A 22835-nucleotide genomic window follows, 5' to 3' on the forward strand; every position below is an offset into this window, starting at 1 on the left:
TGTCCTCAGTTGCAACGCTCACTACCGAGTCGCAAACTGCCTCTGGAAGCAACGTCAGCACAATAACTGTTCGTCAGGAGCTTCCTGAAATGGCCGAGCAGCTGCACACAAGCCTAAGATCACAATGCTGGATTGGATAAAAGCGTCTGCTAAATGGCATATATATATATATATATATATATATATATATATATATATATATATATATATATATATATACAATGCGCAATGCCAAGCGTCGGCTGGAGTGGTGTAAAGCTCACCGCCATTGGACTCTAGAGCAGTGGAAACGCGTTCTCTGGAATGACGAATCACGCTTCACCATCTGGCAGTCCGACAGACTAATCGGAGTTTGGCGGATGCCAGGAGAACGCTTTGTGCCTTAAATGCATATTGCCAATTGTAAAGTTTGGTGGAGGAGGAATAACAGGTTAGGTTAGGCCCCTTAGTTCCAGGGAAGGGAAATCTTGACGCTACGAATGTTCCAACATCTAGTGGAAAGCCTTCCCAGAAGAGTGGAGGCTGTTGTCGCAGCAAAGGGGGACCAACTCCATATTAATGCCCATGATTTTGGAATGAGATGTCCGACAAGCACATACTTTTGGCCATGTCGTGTACCTAGGTCTACACTATACCTTGAGGCCTACTCACATCTAGTCTCCAGGGTTGGGGTCAATTCCATTTAAATTCCAGTGAATTTAGAAAGTAAACCTTAATTATAATTCCACATTTTCCTCCTTGAAAAGCATTGAAGATAATTGGAATTGGATTTTCAGTATACTTCCTGAATTGACTGGAATTGAAATGGAATTGACTTCCAACCCTACTGACCCTTATCCACCATCCTGACCACTGTGCGCTCATTTAGTTTCACTTAAGGGACAAGTTCACTTTTTTTTTTTTACCAAATCGGTATTTTGGATGTATATCAAATGTTAAAGGGAAAGAAAAGGGAAATGGGGATTCCTAGTCAGTTGTACAACTGAATGTATTCAACTGAAATGTGTTTTCCGCATTTGACCCAACCCCTCTGAATCAGAGAGGTGCGGGGGGGCTGCCATAATCGACATCGAAGTGTAGACTAGCCCACCAGCGATAAACTTCCCCATTTACATCCAAAACACAGATTGATAAAAAAAGAAAAGAAAGAAAAGAAAAGTGAACTTGTCATTTAATCCATATAGCGAAACAAAATGTTAGCTCATGGGATCAGGATCGTGGAACGAGGCTAACTCCCATCCTAAAACCAATCTATTTACATAGAAATTCCTATACAGCTATAGTCTTGTTACTGCAGTTATTACTACTGTATAGTTACATAGGTATAGGGGCGATTTAAGGCATGGTACCCATTATTATGAACATGACATTACCAATTGCATATCCAACGTATTATTTTAATAAAATGTGCATTGCAATGAAACAGCAGAAAAAAAACACAGGCCTAGATTGCACATTGATTAGGGGAAGACACTGAATAGTAACATTATAATAAATAAATGATCACCAATAACACAAAACAGTATTGTATGTATTGATTTCGTTTTAAGGGGAAATCAAACCATTTAATTTCTTCAATTCTGCTATATTGTTATTTTTGGAATGGACAAACAAACAGTATTTTGTTGGCCTTTCAACTCAAATACAGTAAGAAACTAATGGGAAAAGGATGAAAAAAACGAAAAAAAGGGGGAACAAAACAACTTCAATCAGAGATCCATTCCTTCCTACACACAGGTTGCTCAGGATCAGCAGGCTCAGTCATGTTCATTAGGCACAATAGGAACCCGTTTTGCCCACGAAAAACCTAAACAAGCCATTTCTTATTTGACAAGTTCAGGTACTGTAGTACCTCCCTGTTTCACTTATTTTCTTCCGTTCCTAATGAACATGACATAGGTCGATGGAAGAAGATAGATAGCCAGAGACCAAGTCACCACGGTAGGGCCTACATACTGTAACCTACTCCCTGGTTCAGTACAGTGAGCCTCAGTATTGGGGGGATAAGTGGGATCAAGGGACATAAACCTTCATTTCTATTCAACAGCAATAGTACTTCACATAATACAGAAGTAGCTCTTTCCACGTCCCTGTCCTGATCTGGGAGCCTGTATTGGCACCATTAAAACTAGTTTTCTGGTCATTTCTTTCAATACAAGCCAGATGATGTTTGTACCACAAAAATAATAATAAGTAGTAGTTTCACCATAGACATACAGTATATTTTGTACATTCATAAGATGAGTTTCAACTACTCCTTTGGGGGGTAAAGAGCATCTATGTGCCAAATACCAATACTATCGGATGGTGTCAAATACTATGGAGTACAGATACTGCCATTATATGTACCTCTTATTTCAAGTTAACAGCTAGTGTTCAACCAGATAACTTTTGTGTATTCTCCTGTGCATGTTGTACTGTAGGCTATAGGCCCACCGTGTGTGGATAAGCACCTCCTTTAAACACAATCCAAAATCAATTGGTGGGTTTTTAGACATTAATGGTTGGAATGGAATTGTGATCATATTCACAGTAAAATAAAAGGCATGAAGTAAAGGTGATTTAAATAAAATCAACAAACATAAAATCAGGAATGAACACACAACTCCAAAAGTATAATATATAAAAACTAAACGCGTAAGCCTTGCAGCATCAATTTGGCACGTGTGCATCTAAAATGGCACCCTATTCCCTATGTAGTGCACTACTTTTGGCCAGGGCCCTACAAAAGTAGTGCACTACATAGGGACTAGGGTGCCATTTGGGATGCAGACCCACTTTTCATACAGAATCTTTAAAAACCTCACAGTGAAAAATTATGCCCCTTTAAAGATAAAGAACAGCATACACTTAGCCTCACACGCACACACTTATTTCATATAAAACATCTCACAGCAATGAAAACACTCACTCCGGTACCATGGTAGCGATGCAGTTGTTTGTTTGTCCGTCACTAAAGTTTCTGTTTTGGCTTGTACCAAAAAAAATACATCTAGAGAGGGAATGTCATTGATGATACATAGGAAAGAGAAACCACACCCTTATGTGGATTAGAATTAGCCTGCACACAATAGAGGCCCTGAAAGGAACACAGAAATCCAGTCCAAGGCTGCTCTGCGTGTGTGTGGTCTGTCTTCGTTCACAGTGCACAATCAAATACAAGATTTCTCAGCTCTCTTTACGTATTAGCAAGCATATCAAAGTCAAAAACAATAATGTATTCGCCACTATCAAAGACAATGACGTTGTTTTCCGTGGCCCTTGTTGTCAAAAGTGACTAAGAAAGAAAAAGCTGAAAAAACAACAGGTTTGCGGTTGTTCGATCCGCAGTCATTTCAGTTGTTCCTTCTGCAGTCATTTCAGTTGTTCCTTCTGCAGTCATTTCAGTTGTTCCTTCTGCAGTCATTTCAGTTGTTCCTTCTGCAGTCATTTCAGTTGTTCCTTCTGCAGTCATTTCAGTTGTTCCTTCTGCAGTCATTTCAAACAGAAATAGGTTGATGTGTGTAGAGTCAGTCCCTCATAATAAAACATGTGTTCTTTGGTCATTGTCATCCTTCTCATCCTTGAATATTTCATATAATACATATGTAGCTTTTGTTACAAGGTCATCATGACAACAAAAAATTCATCCATTTCAGTGAAAAATAAATAATAGCTCCGGAAGTGAAGTATTTGTTGTGTAGCTCACAACAAAACAAATATAGCCTTTTGTTCAGTATTTTCCTTCTAAGGCAATAGGTCTTCACTATAATTCGCTCATTATATCTTTCAAGTAGCTTCGTGTCAAAAGCCTTGAAGTGAGAACAAAATACCTGGTTTGCGTCACATTTGGCACCGTATTCCCTATACAGTGCACTAATTTTAACCAGGGCCCTAAGGCCTATACAGGGAGCCATTTGAGACCCAAACCTAAAGTAGTGTGTATAAGAATACATGATTGCACACACACACACACACACACACACACACACACACACACACACACACACACACACACACACACACACACACACACACACACACACACACACACACACACACACACACACACACACACACACACACACACACACACACACACACACACACACACACACACACACACACACACAAACACATTTCCTTCAGGGCTTTGAACTGTTCCCTTTTTCTCATCTCTCTCCCTCCTCTCGCTCTCTTTTCTTACACACTCACTCCCCCCTCTCCCGCTCTCTCTCCCTCTCCATCTCTCTCCTCTTCATGTATTAGCAGCCAGTGGTAGTCCCGTGGCCATCCGTTAACTCCCCTTGGTACCATTGGGACCGCTGGTCAGGAAGTAGGTGGTCATCTCTCCTTTCCCCTTCACCTTGACCAGGCCTCTGTGGTCCAGCTGGTAGCCTTTGTTTACCAGGACATGGTACAGGTCTGTGGTCACCTGGGAAAAGACAACACAAGGACACATAAGTGTGTGTGAGACACTCCACCTCCTCTCCACAGACAATGTCAGCCACAGCTACACAGCAACTATCCTATTGTTTTCTGTTCTATCTAGGATGATCAAGGCACTACACTGTGGAAGGAAAAGTATATGATGACCATTGTAGCGATAGTTGAAGTGGAGAACTTGGTATCTGGTTACAGTTCTTGTTCCTTGTAATAAATCATAGTTGCAAAATACTGCGCAGCAGTAGGGTTTTATATACAGCAGGTGGCAGCACCGATCATAGAGGACGGAGGGGACACAATCTATATTGCTATATTGAGTTCATCATATACTATATATACAAAACTATGTGGACACCCATTCAAATGAGTGGATTCAGCTATTTCAGCCACACACGTTGCTGACAGGTGTATAAAATCGAGCACACAGCCATGCAGTCTCCATAGACAAACACTGGCAGTACAATGGCCTTACTGAAGATCTCAGTGACTTTCAACGTAGCACCGTCATAGGATGCCACCTATCCAACAAGTCAGTTAGTCCAATCTATGCCCTGCTAGAGCTGCCCCAGTCAACTGTAAGTGCTATTATTGTGAAATGGAAACGTCTAGGAGCAACAACAGCTCAGCCGCAAAGTGGTAGGCCACACAAGCTCACAGAACGGGACCATCAAGTGCTGAAGCGCGTAGAAAATGTTTTGCCTGACCTTGGTTGCAACACTCACTACCAAGTTCCAAACTGCTTCTGGAAGCAACACCAGCACAAGAACTGTTTGTCGGGAGCTTCATGAAATGGGTTTCCATGGCTGAGCAGCTGCACACAAGCCTAAGATCACCATGCGCAAGGCCAAGCTTCGGCTGGAGTGGTGTAAAGCTAACCGCCATTGGACTCTGGAGCAGTGGAAACATGTTCTCTGGAGTGATAAATCACGCTTCACCATCTGGCAGTCCGATGGACGAATCTGGGTTTGGCGGATGACAGGAGAATGCTACCTGTCGAATGCATAGTGCCAACTGTAAAGTTTGGTGGACAACGGTCTGGGGTTGTTTTTTCTGGTTCGGGCTAGGCCCCTTAGTTCTAGTGAAGGGAAATCTTAACGCTCTAGCATACAGCAGAAATAGTTTGTCGAGATTGGTGTGGAAGAACTTGACTGGCCTGCACAGAGCCCTGACCTCAACCACATCGAACACCTTCGTGATGAATTGGAATGCCGACTGTGAGCTAGGCCTAATCGCCCAACATCGGTGCCCGACCTCACTAATGCTCTTGTGGCTGAATGGAAGCAGGTTCCCCAATGTTCCAACATCTAGAGGAAAGCCTTCCCAGAAGAGTGGAGGTTATTATAGCAGCAAAAGGGGGACCATCATCCAATTAATTACATTGACAGATCAATATAGCATTTAAATAAGTTTTAAATGGGTGAACATTGTATGACTCTCAATGACATGTCTAACATACAGTGGATACCAAAGATATGTACAGTAATTCTTAAAAGCAGGCAAAGTAGGTGTATCTACCTGTATGCAGTCTGGGACTCCTGTGCTGTCCATACGACTGGCCACGTTGACAGTGTTCCCCCAGATGTCATACTGGGGCTTCTTGGCCCCAATCACCCCTGCCACCACCGGACCCATGTTGAGACCTGCATGAGGAAACAAGACCCAGTCAACATTGCACCACTTCACCCATCGAGAAGTAGACCTGTACATTTTGTCCTAGATGCCTGCAACATGTGCCGGTTTTTGTTCCAGTACAACATATCTGATTCAAATAGTCAACTAATGATAGACTACTGCAGCCCTAACCAGAATTGAATCTTACTTTGTGTGTTGTCTTTACAAAGGGACACTTTACCACACATGTAATACCACTTCATCTGGAAGTTATTGAAGGAGTGTTTGCAGGTGTACTTCATCTGTTCCCCGAGTCTCATGGCTAGTCCTACTCCTAATACTACTACTACCATCCCACCCCACCCCCATCACTACTATAGGTCCAGGGACTCACCTATCTTCATCTGGAAGTTATTGAAGGAGTGTTCGTTGATGTACTTCATCTGTTCCCTGAGTCTCATAGCATAGTCTGCCAGAGCCAGGATGTGTGATCGTCCCTCACGGTCGTAGGTCGAGTCGTTGAGGCCAGAAGCAGCCATGTAGGTACTACCGATGGTCTTTATCTTTTCCAGTTGACGGAAGTTGTCCTCACTGATGATCTGGGCGGTCGGGGGGTTATCGGTGAGTTATCAGTGGAAAGGGAGAGAGTTACAAGCAGTACCAAAATGCACACAATAACAAATCATACTATAATAGCTGGGTCGTTCCACAAATAGGGTACATTTTGCACCCCTGATATTTTAGGTAGAAATTTTGCACCAATATTGAACTTTAAAAGCCTGTTATATTACATGAATTCCTGACTAAAATAGATCACATGAAACATTCAATAAATTGAGATTTTTTATATGAATAAAGCGGCATTTTGTCCCTAGTCATGTTTTTCCGACTTCTAAGAAGATTTGAATCCACTTAACTCCAAAAAATTGAAACAATTCCTTTAAAAGAATAATCTAAAACACTGAACATATAATATTCAAATCATAGTGTAGGTGAGCTGGTTCTACTCTTTTTGGCAATTTTCTGGTATTTTGAGGTGGAAAACTGAGCACATCGGGCATAACATGTCAAACCACAGCTAGATAGCCTTAGGGCCGACCCCAATTAGTTGACTGGTCGATTGTTTGCTTGTTAGGCTGTTGGTCAACCAACATTGTTTTAGGTCGAGCAGTAACAAATATATATACAGTACCAGTCAAAAGTTTGACTGGTACCTACTCATTCAAGGGTTTTTCTTAATTTTTACTATTTTTTACACTGTAGATTCCAAGAACACAGGATGAGATGTTACTATCATTTGTGCAAGCACTTCCAAGAGTTAATGAACAGTGAGCGTGGTGAAATTTGGGGAGCGCATCGTCAGTAGTGTACCTTTGGATCCTAGGGTGTTTCGGCCTTTCACACTATACACCCTCCCCAAAGGCGGCCAACGACAGGGTGATCAATCCTACGCTTGCGTCCCATTCCCAATTAGTCATAGGAGTTGCCTTGTTGTTGATAGCCAACATCCCATGGGACTATGCACGGCAGGGGCGTCCTCCTCCCTGAGTCAAGCATCGTTGACCGCATACCTCCTGGCCCTCTCACTTCGGGGCCCTGCTGGGGTCTTTCCTCTTCATCCAGAGCCACTGACTGCTGCCTTCTGCCACCTCCGATACAGCTTTGATTGCCGAACGCTGGCTCTGGCCCTTAATTCCCAGGTCTCTAAGCAGTCTGGTTGTAGATGTTGCCACAAAACCTCTGCAGCCCACCTCCACTGGTCGGACTTCTGTGTTCCAGCCATGATGCCTTGCTTCGGCAGCTAGATCAGCATAGCGCAGATGTTTTCGCTCATAAGCCTCATCTACTGAGTCCTCCCAGGGTACTGTGAGCTCAATGATGAAGACCTTATTGAGCGAACGGGACCAGAGCACCATGTCAGGTCTTAGGGTGGTGGTTGCAATCTCCGGAGGAAACACAAGTTGCCGGCCAATGTCAGCTAGCATTTTCCAGTCGCGGGCCAAGCGCAGCTGGTCTCGCTCTAATGGTGTAGAGCCGCTCTTTGGTGGTTTAGCCCCTTCGCAGACAAAGTTTGTCCGTAAGGAGTGTGATGCTGCTGTGGGTGGTAGGGAGTTGGTGGCAGCTCGCTTGTCCTCCAGGGCGGGCGCAAGGTTTTTAAGGACTTAGCTCTGACGCCAAGTGTAGCGTCCTTGGGTGAGGCTTGTTTTACACCCTGTGAGAATGTGCCTGAGGTTGGCTGGCATAGAACAGAGGGCACAGTCCGGATCTTCACCATACCATTGGTGAAGATTAACCGGTGTTGGAAGGACGTCATATGTTGCTCTGATGGAAAAGCTCAACCGCCTCGCTTCCATGGCCCACAGATCCTTCCAGGTGATCTTCCTCTTCTCCACACTGTCCCATCAAGTCCACTGTCCCTGTTTGGCAAGAGAGACTGCCTTAGCCCACCTTGCAGCCTCCTCCTGATGGTGTACTTCCTGCACTACCATCTTCCGCCGCTCTGGTGCAGTGGCCTTACTCCAAGCAGCACGGCTAGTTAGCCCTAGGCCTCCTCTCCCTTGCTAAACATGACCCACAATGTCAGCATGTCTGAGGGCTGCTGTTGCCTCCTGGACTGCTTTTCCTGGCCTCCATTTGCGCCCAGTTGCCAAGGTCGGCGCATTGTTGCTCACCACTGGGTCTCGAGATTCATTCAGTGTCATCTGGAGCCTGGTTTTTGCACACTTGAATTCCTCTGTTAGACTGGTGAGGGGCAGCTTGAGGACACCATCTCCATAGAGGCCTATGGTGGTAAGGCATCGTGGAACTCCGAGCCACTTCTTTAAGTAGCCTGTGACTCCTCTTTCCATCTTCTCCACTGTTGAGATTGGAACCTCATACAGTGCTAAGGGCCACAACACCCGGGTAGGAGACCAAACTGCAGGTACCAGGCCTTTAACTTTCCAGGTAGCTGGGTGTTGTTGATGGACTGTAGGCTACTACTGATGTCTTTGCGCAGCTGTTGCACCTGGTCTTTGTCCTTCAGGCTTGCATCATACCACCTTCCAAGGCTTTTTACCGGCTGCTCAGACACTGTTGGGATTTGGTCATCTCCGATGAAGAATTTCAGGTCAGATAGTACTCCCTTCACAATCGAGATGCTGCGTGACTTGGATGGTTTAATCTTCATACGGGCCCAGCTGATGTTCTCCTCGAGTTTTCTGAGCAGTCTCCTGGTGCATGGGACAGTGGTGGTCAATGTTGTAATGTCGTCCATGTAGGCTCTGAGTGGAGGGAGGTGGAAACCAGAGTCGACTCGCTGTCCACCAGCAACCCATTTTGAGGATCTGATGATAACCTCCATTGCCATTGTGAATGCCAACGGAGAAATGGTACATCCCGCCATTATACCTACATTCAGGCACTGCCATGAGGTGGTGAACTCTGAGGTGGTGAAGCAGAACTGCAGATCCTGGAAGTACGACTTCACCAGGTTTGTGATGGTGTCCAGTATGTGGAAAAATCTGAAGGCAGACCACAGGAGTTCATGGGGCACAGAGCCAAATGCATTGGCGAGGTCGAGGAAGACTACATGGAGGTCCCTTTTCTCCACCTTGGCCATTTGGATCTGGTGCCAGATCATGCTGGAATGTTCCAAGCAGCCAGAGAACCCTGATATTCCTGCCTTCTGTACAGATGTATCGACGTACGCATTCCTTTGCAGGTACTCGGCCATCCTCTGGGCAATGACCCTAAAGAAGATTTTACCCTCGACATTCAGTAAGGAGATTGGGCGGAATTGGCTGATGTTCACTGCATCCTTCTCCTTAGGGATCAGGACCCCGCCTGCCCTACGCCACACTTTGGGTATTATCTTCTTCTGCCAAGCTGTTCTCATAAGCCTCCAGAGGAACCTCAGGATGTCTGGTGCGTTCTTATACACTTTGTACGGGACTCCATTTGGCCCCGGGGCTGATGCTGTTCTTGCCCGTCGAACTGTGTTTTCCACCTCTTTCCATGTTGGAGGGCTGGTCTCAATATGATGTTCCGGGGGTTCAATGGCTGGGATATCTGATGGGATGGCCAGATGTTCATGTCGCTTTGAGTCAAAGTTTGTTGTTCTCAGGTGCTCCTCTAGGTTGTTTTTAGAGCCCCACTTTTTTCCTTTGTGAAGAGACTTTTAAGGAACTTGAAGGGATCTTTATAGAATCGAGTTCTAGTTTGTTCTTTCTTCCTTCTGCGTTTCCGTAGGTTCTCTGCTCTACCGAAGGATGCCAACTGGGTTTTGATGTCAGCCTGAAGTGCCTCTATGCCCTCCTTTTCCACTTCCGAGGCCTTCTTCCACTGTTTCTTAAGCTGCCGCCTTTCTTGAACGAGGCGCTTGATTTCTTGTTGCCTCCTGGAAACTGGTGGGGTTGGAACCTTTCTCCCACCTTTTGCCTCTTCCACTCCAAATCTTTCTGTCCCGTACTCATAGATGATGTCCCCCATCCTCTCCAACTTCTTCTCCACTGTGCCTCGAAGTTTCTCGAGGGTCAAGGTAAGGTCAGTATTCACTGTTTCCCACAACTTCTTGTCACTGGCGCCAGGCCACTTCACATACGGTCTGTGCCCTGGTAGTCTCCTCTCGATTGCAGGTCTGGGAGGCTGGGCGAGTTCCACTTCTGTTGTTGGTTCCACCTCAGTTGCTACTTCGGTGCTTGAGTTTACGTCCTCCATGACAGTGGTACTGATGCACTGCAGACTATGGTTTGCGTCCAGTTGCTATGCTTCATTCGACTGATTTGATCGCTTTCGCAGAAAGTAATCAATGTGAGTTCTCTGTCTCTCTTTACCCAAACACCCCTTCTTCCCCTGGTGGATCCTCAACCCATGGTGTGATGTAACTTTCCTCCAACCACAGACACATACCTGCATCTGTTTGTGGCCCACTGTTGCAGCAGAACTTGTGACGGTTGCTGTGGTGTTCTCTTGTGTTGTGCTCTCATTACTCATAGTCGTTTCCAGTCCAGTCGTTACCATGTTGTCAGCCGATGAGTCATCTTCCGCCCCCGCTCTCGCAGACTCTAGGGGTATTCTCGTATGTTGACTTTCTGTAGCTAAAGCGGGTGTTTCCAACATACTGCGAAGCATGGTAAACTACAGAAATGGAAGAATAGTGAAGACATCAAAACTATGAAATAACACATGAAATCATATAGTATTTTATATTTGAGATTCTTCAAAGTAGCCACTCTTTGCCTTGATGACAGCTTTGCACACTCTTGGCATCCTCGCAACCAGCTTCACCTGGAATGCTTTTCCAACAGTCTTGAAGGAGTTCCCACATATGCTGAGCACTTGTTGGCTGCTTTTACTTCACGCTGCGGTCCAACTCATCCCAAACCATCTCAATTGGGTTGAGGTCGGGTGATTGTGGAGGCCAGGTCATCTGATGCAGCACTCCCTCACTCTCCTTCTTGGTCAAATAGCCCTTACACAGCCTGGAGGTGTGTTGGTTCATTGTCCTGTTGAAAAACAAATGATAGTCCCACTAAGCGCAAACCAGATGGGATGGCGTATCGCTGCAGAATGCTGTGGTAGCCATCATGCTGGTTAAGTGCACCTTGAATTCTAAATAAATCACCCACAGTGTCACCAGCAAAGCACCCCCACACGATCACACCTCCTCCTCTATGCTTCACGGTGGGAACTACACATGCGACGATCATCATAATTTTTGGTTGGAACCAAAAATCTTAAATTTGGACTCTTCAGGCCGGCCACAGGACAGATTTTCACCAGTCTAATATCCATTGCTCGTGTTTCTTGGCCAAAGCGAGTCTCTTCTTATTATTGGTGACCTTTAGTTGTGGTTTCTTTGCAGAAATTTGACCATGAAGGCCCGATTCAAATCAAATCAAATTTTATTTGTCACATACACATGGTTAGCAGATGTTAATGCGAGTGTAGCGAAATGCTTGTGCTTCTAGTTCCGACAATGCAGTAATAACCAACAAGTAATCTAACTAACAATTCCAAAACTACTGTCTTATACACAGTGTAAGGGGATAAAGAATATGTACATAAAGATATATGAATGAGTGATGGTACAGAGCAGGATAGGCAAGATACAGTAGATGGTATCGAGTACAGTATACATATGAGATGAGTATGTAAACAAGTGGCATAGTTAAAGTGGCTAGTGATACATGTATTACATAAGGATGCAGTCGATGATATAGAGTACAGTATATACGTATGCATATGAGATGAATAATGTAGGGTATGTAACATTATATTAGGTAGCATTGTTTAAAGTGGCTAGTGATATATTTTACATCATTTCCCATCAATTCCCATTATTAAAGTGGCTGGAGTTGAGTCAGTGTCAGTGTGTTGGCAGCAGCCACTCAATGTTAGTGGTGGCTGTTTAACAGTCTGATGGCCTTGAGATAGAAGCTGTTATTCAGTCTCTCGGTCCCAGCTTTGATGCACCTGTACTGACCGCGCCTTCTGGATGATAGCGGGGTGAACAGGCAGTGGCTCGGGTGGTTGTTGTCCTTGATGATCTTTATGGCCTTCCTGTAACATCGAGTGGTGTAGGTGTCCTGGAGGGCAGGTAGTTTGCCCCCGGTGATGTGTTGTGCAGACCTCACTACCCTCTGGAGAGCCTTACGGTTGTGGGCGGAGCAGTTGCCGTACCAGGCGGTGATACAGCCCGCCAGGATGCTCTCGATTGTGCATCAGTCTCCTCTGAACAGTTGATGTTGAGATGTGTCTGTTACTTGAACTCTGTGAGGCATTTATTTGGGCTGCAATCTGAGGTGCAGTTAATTCTAATGAATTTATCTTCTGCAGCAGAGGTAACTCTGGGTCTTTCTTTCCTGTGGCAGTCCTCATGAGAGCTAGTTTCATCATAGCGCTTGATGGATTTTGCGACTGTACTTGAAGAAACGTTAAATGTTCCGGACCTTCATGTCTTAAAGTAACGATGGACTCCGCGTCTTTTACCAAATAGGGCTAACTTCTGTATACCACCCCTACCTTGTCACAACACAACTGATTGGCTCAAACGCATTAACACCTGTCAATTGAAATGCATTCCAGGTGATTACATCATGAAGCTGGTTGAGATAATGCCAAGAGTGTGCAAGCTGTCATCAAGGCAAAGGGTGGCTACTTTGAAGAATCTCAAAAGAATCTCAAAAAATACCATATATGTTATTTCATAGTTTTGATGTCTTCATTATTATTCAACAATGCAGAAAATAGTCAAAATAAAGAAAAACCCTGGATTGAGTATGTGTCCAAACTTTGACTGGTACTGTATGTATATTTGTGCCCGTCGCAGTGATTTAATCCATTGCAGAGGCCAAGACTAAAAGCACATTTTAGCTGAAAATCTGAAAATGTGGTCAGAGCCTCCGGAGCCTCCAGAATGCAGAGGCCAAATCGAGCTCTGTACCGCCTCCCAAATGATGTTACAATGCCGAGGGTTTTGTATAACTCAGCATTGACATGATTGGTTGACAGTAGGTGGGGGCGGTACATCCTGTAGAAAACACAAACTCACTTCCTTTACAACTCCTCCGCACTGTTCCACAAAGCGAAAGAAGTTTGTATGCCCTGACTTCTGCTGAGGCCGTATCACCGTAAAATCTGCATGGCCAATGCAGACATTGGATCGCCTAGATGCACTTCTCTCTCCAGAATGCACTCTTTCCCGCAAATTTGTGCTCATTCATTTTTTTCACAACTTCATTAAACTGTTTAAACAAAAATGTGCATATGAAAACCATAACTGGCACATAGATCGGTAGAAATGGCAAGATAAATTGGAATTTCACAGAAAAGGTTGCAGACTCCTCGTATAGCCTATTAACGGCAACTTTAGGAGAGTGATGGCAGAATCTGCTAAAGCCAGCAGGAGCAGGATAGTTGGGTCAGGTTACATTTTGTTCAACAGACAGCTAGATAAGGCTAGATTTTTAATAATGTATTTAACATTTTTGGTGAAGTTGCATACAATTGCCCCTTCCTGTTTGCACACAGCAAGTTTCCATTCCCCCAGTGATGGGGATTTATGGCTGATTTAAGATGAAAACCTCAACCTTGTTACTGTCACTCCCTGACCTTAGAGATCCTTATTATTCTCTATATTTGGTTAGGTCAGGGTGTGACTCGGGTGGGAAAATCTATGTTTTCTATTTCTTTGTGTTTTTGGCTGAGTATGGTTCCCAATCAGAGGCAGCTGTCTATCTGTTCCCAATCAGAGGCAGCTGTCTCTGATTGGGGATCATATATAGGTTGTCATTTGTGTTTTGTGGGATCTTGTTTTCTGTATAGTTTGTTTTTCCTTACAGAACTGTGCACTTTCGTTTTTGCCATTGTTATTTTGCTTTTGGTGTCATCAATAAAAAGAACGATGTACGCCTAACACGCTGGACCTTGGTCCGGTCATTCCACAAACAAGAGCCTTAACAGTTACGATAAACCCTGTCAACACTTACTATCATCTTTAAAAAAATTATTAACCACTTGAGATGGGTAAATATGTTTTTTTTTATGACAAAATGTTCAAAATTCGGTGCAAGTTATTACCCAAAATGCACTCTATTCATAGAACGACTCAGCTATATCAATCGCTATTCTTTATTTCTGTTGGTGACATTGTGGATTTTATTCCAGACCACCCCTTTCTCCCCTCCTACCTCCTCCTATCTCTCACCTCGTAAAAGTCTACAATGATCTCGTTCGGTAATCTCAAAGACTCCATCCCCTCGTTGTCTCTCCTCCCTCCCCCATTCCTCCTCTCCTCCCTCCACAACCTTTCCCTTCCTTTATTTATACAGATTATTCTCTCTCACCTCGTCAAAGTCGGCGATGATCTCGTTAAGTAGCCTGAGACACTCCACTCCCTCGTTGTTGGCCTCCAGCTCCACGTAGAACTCAGAGAAGTTGGAGATGGAGGCGAACATGACGGCCACACACTCACAGGACTGGTAGTAGAGCTCGTCGTTACGCCGCTCCCGCGCCAGGAAGTGTGCGGCCACGTCTTTAGGCAGGATGTTGTGGAGGAGGCGGCGGTTGTAGGCCTGAAGCTCCTCCATCTCCTCTTTCTCCTCTGTAGCCTGGAGAGGACAGACACCGGGGAATGGGGAAATGGTTTGTTAAAAGGGATGAGAAAGTGACTAAATGATTAATAGGGCAACCTCATTGCTGTCTGTCTATAGGTATTGTGAGGAACAAAATGCTGATTGGCGTTTAGTATTCCACTGAACGTAGACCAGAGTCAAGATTAAAAGTCACTCTGCTGCAACCACTATCTACAGAGAAAGGCTGAGGTCTGCTGAGTGATGTCACCAGATACAACAACTGAGGCATGTGGACTCTACCTGCTGGACGTGTGTGTGGGGGGGTGCCAGGTCCTACGTAGCTTCCAGAGGAATTCGAGGCGTGTGTGTGTGTGCGTGTGTGTGAGGGATGTGGGAGAAAAAAAATTCTGCCATTCTTCCAACTGTTAACGACGATGATGCAATGGTGGAGAGTCGACTCTCCAAAATAATTGGTTCTTTGCACAGACCCCATGTCAAGATTCAGTATTTTTTAAACAGAGGGGACTGATTAGTTGCCGTACTGCAGAGAACACAAACACTTGTGTCTTTCATAGCAAGCTAGCAAGGGACGGAGAGAGAGGGGAGGGGCACAGTATAGAGAGGTCAGCCACCAGGAAGACAGAGTCAGAACCGTGCACTAGGCCTATCTATCAGCAATCAAAAGGTGTATCTCGCAATGGAATGCTGTATCTTGCAATTTCTTGGCTTTCAATGTCTCGCAAGGTCTCGCAACTTCAGTAAAGCAGGGTCTATTATTAATGAATAAGTTAGGATATTTTACACGCAACAGACCGAAGACTGAACACACACTCACACCATTAGCATTAGTGGGAATCAAGACTGTTCTCAGGGCAGGTTTCGACGAGCAGAAGTGTCTTTTCGTAGAAAGTTAGGAGAATTTATAAAGCAGGTTAGGGAAACGAAGCATGTTAGCGTGGCATGTTAGGAGAAATAACATGCCAGGTTAGGAAAGGGTTAGCTAAAATTGCCCCAGACGAAGCGACACCCAGGCCATCCCTGAGAACGGTCTTGGTTTCCACTAATGCAATGCTGCCAGCACGAGGGAGAGAGGAGGGGGCAGGCAGAAAGAACCATGGTGTGCATAGGTCTTGGTAATCTGTATCTCTTGTCTTTTTCCCCCACAAAAAAACTTTTGTGGGGAAAGATAGAAAAAAGAAACATAACGTTAAGGATCCCATTTTCTAAACGTTCACAATCTTAGTGAGTGTGAATGTGTGTGGTGCCAGTTCCTACCTGCAGCTTCCACAGGAAGTCGAGGCGTGCAGTGGACTCAACCTGCTGAGCGTGTAGGTACAGAGCCAGGACGAACACCGTCAGGATGACAGGGGTCATGACCTTTAGAGACACCTTGGTCACACTCTCCTGGCTGGGGGGAGGGAGACAGGGAGACACTCAATCAATCAAGCAATGAATCAAGTAATCAATCAGTGGAGGTCCCTTGGAGGAGGAAGGGGAGGACCATTTTCAGAAAATTACAAATAGTGAAACATTAAAAAAAGCTCATTTCCATCCTCCTCTGGGTACATTGACTTCAACACAAAATATAGGAGGCTCATGGATCTCACCCCCTTCCATAGACTTACACAGTAATTATGACAACGTCTGGAGGACATCCTCCAAACTATAAGATCTCTTGCAGTATGAACTAACATCTTGTCCATCCAATCAAAGGATCAGAGAATAAATCTAGTACTGAAAGCATACCGGTAAACTGCAGCTAGCTAGAACTGTAGTGCATAAAATGTGGTGAGTACTTGACTCAAAAGAGAGAAATAATTATTTTTATTTTTTAATTAAGAAGCAGCAGAGAGAGCTAGCTATATTTAATGTTTTTTTTTCTTCTTTTTGTTTACCTTTAGTTTAGCTAACGCGGATGATTTAGCCTACTCAACAACCTGACTCAAACAAAGAGGAATGCTGTTTATGTTAGCTACCTGGCTAAGGCATCCAACACCACAACTCTTTTAAGTCAAGGTAAGCTTTCAGTTTTATAAATGTATTGCCAACGGGACCTGCCGGTTTAACTGCTAAACTGCTTGCGCTACATGTGATTTGACACATGGATTGGATTGTGGGTGTACTAACGCGTTAGTTCTAGTTTGTTGACTATGATGTTAATATGGTGACAATGATGTACGCTCTAGCAGCAACCTTAAGGTATAAAGGTTTGGCTCGGAGAGGTATTTGATGGAAAATTTAGAGAAGGAGAGCGTGTAGATGCGAGAATGACTTATACAACGAGCAAAGCAATGATGCTGTATGTGGCTGTTATGAAAGTGAACTGTGTTTGCAGGTGATCAGGGGTATATTCATTCCGCCGATTCCGTTGCAAAAAGTATCTTAATTAAACAGACCTACCTGAATTTGTCCAATAGAATCTCTTGTTTTAGTTGAAAATGGAGTGTTTTGCAACTGTTTTGACTAACAATTACACATGCTAGATGCAGGCGAGAGTGTGCAAGGCGGTATTGTTTGTGTCACTGTATGTCACCTTGATTTCTCCAATTTGTCTATCGACCTCTGCACCTACGTTGCTAAAGTTCATTTGTAGGCTAGGTTGTAGCAACCCCATGATGGGTAGGTATACTGTAGGGGAACCTTTAGTATCATGTACTGTAGTAGCCTAAACCTATTGCTGTTACACTGAGCTGGGTGAATGGAATATGAGGCCATGCTCATAAAATTAAAATTGGTCTCCTTAATCTTGATTGGCATGAACTGCCACTATAATCAATCAATCACGATCCTGGCTGAGGGGGAGACAGAGGGAGGAGGGACTTAGTCTAAGAGTAGACACGCACACTAACATGGACATGGTAACAGTACATTGACCAGAATAATTAAAGAGAAGACCAAAAGATAACAATGAACTTACCACATCTCTGTAACTGTTTCATTGAAACCAGGAAACCAATCTAGAGAGTCATTCAAAGGTGTGAAAGAGCTACGGGCAAAAACAAAACACAAATTGATTAAATACCTTCAACACTTGACAAGACATTTGTGCATTGCACACCACAAAGGTAGACGCAAGTTCACATTGACTAGAATTGTATATTTGCGCTCTTAAGCTTGTATTGTGGACTGCAACGTGATTCAACCTGCCTTGAGTACCATGGTCAGGGTTGGCACTTTCGGGACTATTCCATGCAACTTTATCAACTAGTGCAGCTTAAGTATTTGAACAAAAACAAATACTACTTGAACAAATACTATGAAGTGGGCGAACAGGCTACAGTTAGTGCCAGGGTGTGTGTGTGTTAACTTACAGGGTGTTGGCGGTGAGCAGCAGGTCTGCGTTGTCGAACAGGGCCACCTGGGGCCACTCCACCAGCAGCAGGAAGGTGACCTGGATCAGCACCATAAGGGCCAGCTTGCCTATACTGCTGATGTGGAGGAACACACTGCAGGCCAGCAGGGTCAGGAGAACACTGTAGCAGAAATACTGGAGAAAGAGGAGGGGGGGGGGGTGTAGCAAGTTCTAACAATGTAATTACATACAGTATTCACACCGCACTCACACCACCCACTAGCGTCCCTGCTGGGCTCACCTCAGGGAAGTGGCATGGCATGGGCTGGCTGGGGCACAGGGTCAGTCCGTCCTGTGCCGACTGTGTCAGGTTGTGTAGTAGACACAGAGTCACCAAACTGGAGGACAGGTTACGCTCACGCACCACACAGTCCACCAGGCCCTCTCTGTCACAGGTGAACTACAGGGAGAGATACACATGTCAACCAACAGAGAAACCCAAACCCACGGATGTCAAACTGAATTACTACCGTTGCAGGCACTATCGGAAGAAGTATTCACAATGTTCGTGCAACACGGCGCTCTATCATCTTCTACTGATAGCTTGTCACTAAAAAAACTATGCCACAGTACTGTACAGCGCTTTAAAAAGGAACCGTTTTATTACCTGTAATTCAAACTACACTGTTATTGTACATGAACGGGAAAGCAAATAGTGGTCCCCTACCATGTTCACGAAGGCAGACATGAAGAGGAGTATGATGGTGAGGACCCCCACCAGGGTACTATTGGTACGAGACTGGACGATCTTCTTAGTCAGCATCTGCAATGCAGCCGGGAAGAGCTGGGAGGAGGAGAGGGGGACAGGGAGACAGAGAGCCAGAGATAAAGAAAGAGAATAATTCAACTTAGTCCTCCTCTTAGATTAAAAGATACAGCCTGGGATCTGGGGAATATGTTTGATGGTCCTTGAAATTCTATTTACACATGGATTCTTGAGGAATATAACGCATCATCTAAACAAATGCCTTTTGGCTACATTGCTATGAAAGGGTGATAAGACGATTAGAAAATGGTGGCCCTTGTCCCGTACCTTGATGCAGGAGTAGATGGCACAGATGAAGAGGATGTTGACAAGGATGATGAAGATGCTGATGTAAAGACCCAGCATGAGGGGAGTGCTGCGGAGAAAAAGAAGAAGAATACATCTTACCGGGAAGTCCCATACTGCACCAAATTCAATTTACCATTAGGCTACTATTCAGTACATTGCTACATGAATTCAGTATGTTGTCTTTGATAAGGTTTAATACGGTTAAAAGGGCTGTCCCTTATCTGGTCCATTGAGCCGGCTACCCCGTAGAGGTTCAACCAGACCAACCAGCAGCCTAGTTTAGTTCCATGCAGGTACAATTAGAAAGGTTAATGAATACAAAATGAAATATACATTTAAAAATTACAATGAGAAGAGAGGTTAGATATAATTCAAGATATTGACTTACTGGGGGAAAATTATGATCTGGATGAAACAAATGAAGCAGAAGACTAACAGACCACAGGCCACGTAGCCTCCAAAACGATCATCCACCTTCTTAGAGTACTGAAAACATCACCGGGAGAGGGAATAATACAATTAGCGGCTGTGTAACTATTAGCTGCGGCAGCAAGCTGTTAACACAATAAGGAGGACCACAACGGGAGAAATTCCTTTAGGTTTTATTTTGCTTTCTTCATCATTTTGTAACGTATGTGATGTCTCCTGGTCTGGAGTGGGTTTATATGTATTGTCATAGTCAAATCGATCAAAAAATGAATCGTCGACTCAATCAACAAACCACAACGCATCGTGCTGAATTTAGGCAGTTGTTAACATTTCTCCTCTAACCTTCTTCTCCAGGTCTTTAGTCTGGAAGGTGAGGAGGAACTTCTTGACGTGGTCTTTACGGAGTTGGTCGATGCTGCGGGCGTCAATGGCTCGGCCCAGAAACTCATCCACCTCATCCTCAGGGTTCAGGGCCTCTTGGGCACAGCGGCTACAAACAGGGAGACGGGACAATAGACGCGGTCATGGAGACAGACAGACAAGGACAACAGACAGGGTCACGGGGACAGACAGACAAGGACAACAGACAGGGTCATGGAGATAGAAGCACAAATCAAACAGTATTTGAATTCTTAGCCTGTTTACAGATGTGCAGACGTTACACTTTTGAGACTATTCCATTCCATCATAGGCATTGCTCAATCAAGCGGTTTATTGAAAATAAAACAAATACTATTTGAACCCAGGTCTAGCTCTGTGACAGGCAGTGATTAAGAGCCAATAGGGAATTAGTGCTGGTCTGACTCTGACCCTCTAAAACCAACAGTCTGCTCTAAACTTAGCTCCAACAATAACTAACAGTGTGCCAATCAGTCCCCAATGGGCCAATGCCTACACTACTACATTAAAACACACACACACACACACAAACTGGCCAATGCCTACAACAACACAGAGTACACACACAGTAACCCGATAACAACTACTGGGCCAAAATAGGACTCACTTGTCTTGTCTGGATGTTTCATCGATACCCTGGGAAAAGTGAGAGGAAGACAAAGAGAGAGAGCACGAGAGAGAGAGAGCACGAGAGAGAGAGAGAGAGAGAGAGAGAGAGAGAGAGAGAGAGAGAGAGAGAGAGAGAGAGGAGAAGAATGAGAGAGAGAGAGAGAGAGAGAGAGAGAGAGAGAGAGAGAGAGAGAGAGAGAGAGAGAGAGAGAGAGAGAGAGAGAGAGAAAAAGAGGAGAGAGAAGAATGGATGAGAGAGAGCGATGTTTTAGACACGTAGCCAGTGAAAACCAGTGCAACCAAGCCAGTGAAAAACACATACCGCCAGACTCAGACAACTGCACAGTTAATCCCTGGGAGCCAGACTGACATTTGAATTAATGCTGTAGGATTAAAATGACACCGTCCTCCCCCCGGGCAATACCCCTCAGAAAAGAAGAGAGAGTGAGGGGAAGGGAGGTAAATGAGAAGAGGAGAAAAGAGAAGAGAAGGAGAGGAACAAGATGACAGAAGTTGAGAAGGGGAAGGGAAGTGACTTTGGAGAGAGGGTGAGAAGAAGAGGAGAGAGAAGAGGAGAAGACAGGTGAAGTGTAGGGCGTGAGGAAAGAGAGGGGAATGGAGAGAGGTTGAGAACAGGAAGAGAGGAGAAATGATCATGGAGATGCAGCCCTGCTAGACTGATCAGATCTGAACCATTGTTGTTGTGAATCATATCAGAGTCAATAACAAGTGTTAGGTTAGCTGTCTGCCACTGGCCACTAACTTCCATTGTGTTTTGGGTGGACATTAAAGGGGCAGTCTGCGATTGAAACAATAACAAAGGGTACACCCTGCCTCGGTTTTGGTAAAAAGCTGAGGGATGGGCCTGGAGAAATGTAACCACAAAAATTCATAGACAGAGCTATTGATGCAAAGACTGACCATCCAAGATATCGAAATGATAGTTTTGTGCATATTTTGAGGCTATACAATGTTTGTTGACATTTAATTTGTTTACAAACATTGTGGTAAAACAAGCTTATATTTTGGGTTATGATGAGTACAACAGTTGAACTGAGCTCATGAGGCATTCATAAGTTATATTCCTCAAGAAGAAATTAGTATATATATATATATGATTAATTTCTAACTCAAAAAAATGTATATAGCAATTGTGGATTACCCCTTTAATCACAGCGGAGCTGTGTAACTAACTCCCACTTGTTGCGATGGTGTTGGATCTATACTGATCGAGACACGATTTCAGTTTTCCATTGGCTGTTTTAGAGGCTTGAGGCTTGTAATTACGCACATGATTAAAGCTTAGGTTGCTTGACAAAAACATGAACCATTTTATGTCAGTAAAGTCATACAGTATCATCAAATTTTAAAAAATCACAACAGCTGTGATGGAAACAGGAAGTTTTGGTACAATTTGATAAATGTCGACAGATCATTTGTTTGTTGGTGGATGTCCTCCCACTAACACTCGTAAAACCATGCAGTTTATTAGGCTACGGATGAAATAAATGACGAGCTTCACAGGGTGGTGAAAGTGCACGGTGATGAGCTTGATGCTCCGTTCCGATAAATATCGAGGGTCTTGTTCTGGTTAGACAAATCAAAACATTCTCCCTCTTATCCATAATCATCTCATCATGTAGACTAGCCTACCTGCACTATCTGCAAGCTGTTAGCTAGAGTGCACATACTGAAACCAGAGGAGGCACATATGCTATTTAACGCAACAGTTTTTTGTGACCAAACTATTAGCAAGAGTTGAAAATGCGATGGAAACACATTGAACTTTAGATTTTTTTTTTCTTCGGTACATGTAAACTTAAGCCAAAAAGTACACCACGTAATCACGCACTGATTTTTAAAAATCCTCAACAAGTCAGTTTGGTGGAAATACTTCTGG

General features: G+C 44.3%; 1 protein-coding gene across 4 annotated transcripts in view; it reads right to left on the reverse strand.

Moving 5' to 3' along the window:
* Window positions 1–3412: 3412 nt before the first annotated feature.
* Window positions 3413–22835, reverse strand: part of LOC124046119 (adenylate cyclase type 6-like) — an 81648-nt gene continuing 62225 nt past the window's right edge. For all 4 annotated transcript variants that reach the window (XM_046366146.1, XM_046366147.1, XM_046366144.1 and 1 more), the window contains 13 exons: window positions 20934–20962; window positions 20270–20417; window positions 19887–19984; window positions 19478–19565; window positions 19112–19228; window positions 18686–18844; window positions 18404–18579; window positions 18010–18078; window positions 16368–16500; window positions 14865–15128; window positions 6431–6635; window positions 5941–6065; window positions 3413–4414 (listed from right to left, as the gene is read on the reverse strand). In XM_046366146.1, the coding sequence (XP_046222102.1) occupies window positions 4277–4414; window positions 5941–6065; window positions 6431–6635; window positions 14865–15128; window positions 16368–16500; window positions 18010–18078; window positions 18404–18579; window positions 18686–18844; window positions 19112–19228; window positions 19478–19565; window positions 19887–19984; window positions 20270–20417; window positions 20934–20962 (1749 nt within the window). In that variant the 3' untranslated portion in view covers window positions 3413–4276. The remainder of the gene's footprint in view (window positions 4415–5940; window positions 6066–6430; window positions 6636–14864; window positions 15129–16367; window positions 16501–18009; window positions 18079–18403; window positions 18580–18685; window positions 18845–19111; window positions 19229–19477; window positions 19566–19886; window positions 19985–20269; window positions 20418–20933; window positions 20963–22835) is intronic.

The sequence above is a fragment of the Oncorhynchus gorbuscha genome, linkage group LG10 (assembly GCF_021184085.1).
Source record: "Oncorhynchus gorbuscha isolate QuinsamMale2020 ecotype Even-year linkage group LG10, OgorEven_v1.0, whole genome shotgun sequence".
Lineage (NCBI taxonomy): Eukaryota > Metazoa > Chordata > Actinopteri > Salmoniformes > Salmonidae > Oncorhynchus > Oncorhynchus gorbuscha.